The 2,157-nt window shown below is 40.4% G+C and overlaps 1 protein-coding gene across 1 annotated transcript; it reads left to right on the top strand.

Annotated features, from left to right (window-relative positions):
- Positions 1–717: 717 nt before the first annotated feature.
- LOC146905514 (uncharacterized) lies at positions 718–1,428 on the top strand. The gene has a single exon (XM_085728562.1). The coding sequence runs from the start codon at positions 718–720 to the stop codon at positions 1,426–1,428; it is 711 nt and encodes a 236-aa protein (XP_085584688.1).
- The last annotated feature ends 729 nt before the right edge of the window (positions 1,429–2,157 follow it).

The following is a 2,157-nucleotide window of genomic DNA, read 5'->3' as shown; positions in this document are numbered from 1 at the left end:
GCACTGGCCGTGCCAAGCTTCTGACTTGGTGGGAACATATTTTTGTTCCGTATCTTCGTATTTTCGCACTGTATTTGCTCCAGTCCTCTTTCTTTTGCTCCAAGACACCTTCCACCATATATTCGTTCCTAAAATATAATAAAAAGCAATTTGTAGTAAATGATTCAAAAAGGAAATAAATATGCAATAAAATAAAATCAAATCTTATTAAAACTAAACTAAATAATGCATTAAAATAGACTAATTAATGACTCATCAAAACCTCATCATGTTTTCCTTGCATAATCATGCATACATGCATTCATCCATAAACCTTTTTTCATCAATTTAAAAAAAATATTGAAGGATTTAGCCAAGCTTTTTGTAAACATCAAAGGAATGGACCTTGTAAGAATGAACACCAAGCAATACAATTTCAAAAATCTTAACTAAGCTTTTGCTTTTGTTAAAGAACTTTGTCCTTGGTTTCGTTCTTACCTTTTGAAAAAGGAACCGATTACGATATCTTTACAATTTCCAAATGAAACCATGGTCCTCTACAATGTTTGCAATTAGCTTCAATAAGTCCCTCAAAAAAAAAATTCCACCTTTTTGCATTAACATATCATTCATCATTTTGCATTCATAATTTCTAGTTCGTGTCTCATACCTTGTTTCTATCTACAAAGAGGTCAATTCATCAGTCTACTCTCATCTACAACACTCAAGCAAATTAAAATGGATCATCTTGAACAAGAGAACCACAAGCTTCGTGAAGAGGTGACAACCCTCTGGGCTGAAAATGAGATTTTGAGGAACTTAGTATCTTTGATGACGGTTGTGCAGAGTCAGCCATTATCTCTTCCAGTTGGCAGCACTCAAGCTCGGACGGTCGCTTCCACTACTCCGATTTCAACAGTGTTCGCTAGTAGTCCTCAACATGCTATGCTGGAAGGTTATCTCTGGAGTACGCCTTTAAGTTCTGGTGAAGTATTCCGTCCCAATGTCTCTAAGGTTCTAGCTCCCTATGTGCAACAGACAAAGCCTATCCCTCAACGGGGCCCTTTGTTCCCTCAAGCTACTATGACTTACTCATCACCGTTGATTCATACTACTCAAAGAGACCATGAACCAATCTATCACTCAGAAAATGTGGTTGCATACGACCGGATAGCTGAACTGGAAGAAAAGTTTGACAGAATACAGTTGGAATTGAAAGCTCTTCGTGGGAGAGAACTGTTTGGGAAAAATGCTTATGATCTTTGCTTGGTTCCCAATGTCGTGATACCACCCAAGTTTAAAGTCCCTGATTTTGAGAAGTATAAAGGGAACACTTGCCCTGAGCTTCATTTGGTGATGTACGTAAGAAAGATGTCTGCTCAAGTAGGTAATGATGAGCTCCTCATCCACTGCTTCCAAGATAGTTTGACTGGTGCCGCACTGATATAGTATATGGGGTTAAACAAGGTTGATATCAATACTTTCAGTGATTTGTGTGAGGCTTTCGTCCAGCGATATAACTACAACTTGCACTTGGCCCCAGACAGAAAGGAACTGCAGGCCATGACTCAGAATGATAATGAATCCTTCACAGCTTATGCCCAACGTTGGAGAGATGTCGCCGCACAAGTCCGTCCACCTCTGGAAGAGAAAGAGTTGAACGAGATCTTCCTGGGAACTCTGAATCTGTTCTATTTTGAGCATATACTTGCAAGTGCATCTGGCAACTTCGCGAAGCTGATGACAGTGGGTGTGCGTATTGAAGACTGGGTCCGTAAAGAACGTCTGGTGAAAGAAAGTGTTCCCACTGATGGTTCAGAGGAGGAATATCAGGAAATGAGTGTGGTAGAAAACCAGCCTCAACAACTGTATTCGGCTTATTACCCTGTTGCCACTGTTATGCCTGATGCCAATGTTGTTCAAAATCTGGTTTATCAACCCCAATTTCAGCAATATCAACAGCAATATCAACAACAGCCCCGTCAACAGGCTCAGAAAGCACCACAGTATGATCTGATTCCTATGAAGTATGAAAAGTTGCTTCCCTATTTGCTTGAAAGGAACCTTGTCCAGACCAGGCCACCTCCTCCAATACCGAAGAAATTACCAAAGCGGTGGAGACCTGACCTCTTTTGTACCTTCCATCAAGGGGCACAAGGTCATGATGTTGAGCACTAT

The sequence above is a fragment of the Medicago sativa genome, chromosome 7 (assembly GCF_051527215.1).
Source record: "Medicago sativa cultivar Bolivia chromosome 7, Bolivia_mono, whole genome shotgun sequence".
In the NCBI taxonomy this organism is placed as follows: domain Eukaryota; kingdom Viridiplantae; phylum Streptophyta; class Magnoliopsida; order Fabales; family Fabaceae; genus Medicago; species Medicago sativa.
The sequence above is the reverse complement of the archived record's forward strand: the minus strand, read 5'-3'. Positions and strand labels throughout refer to the sequence as shown.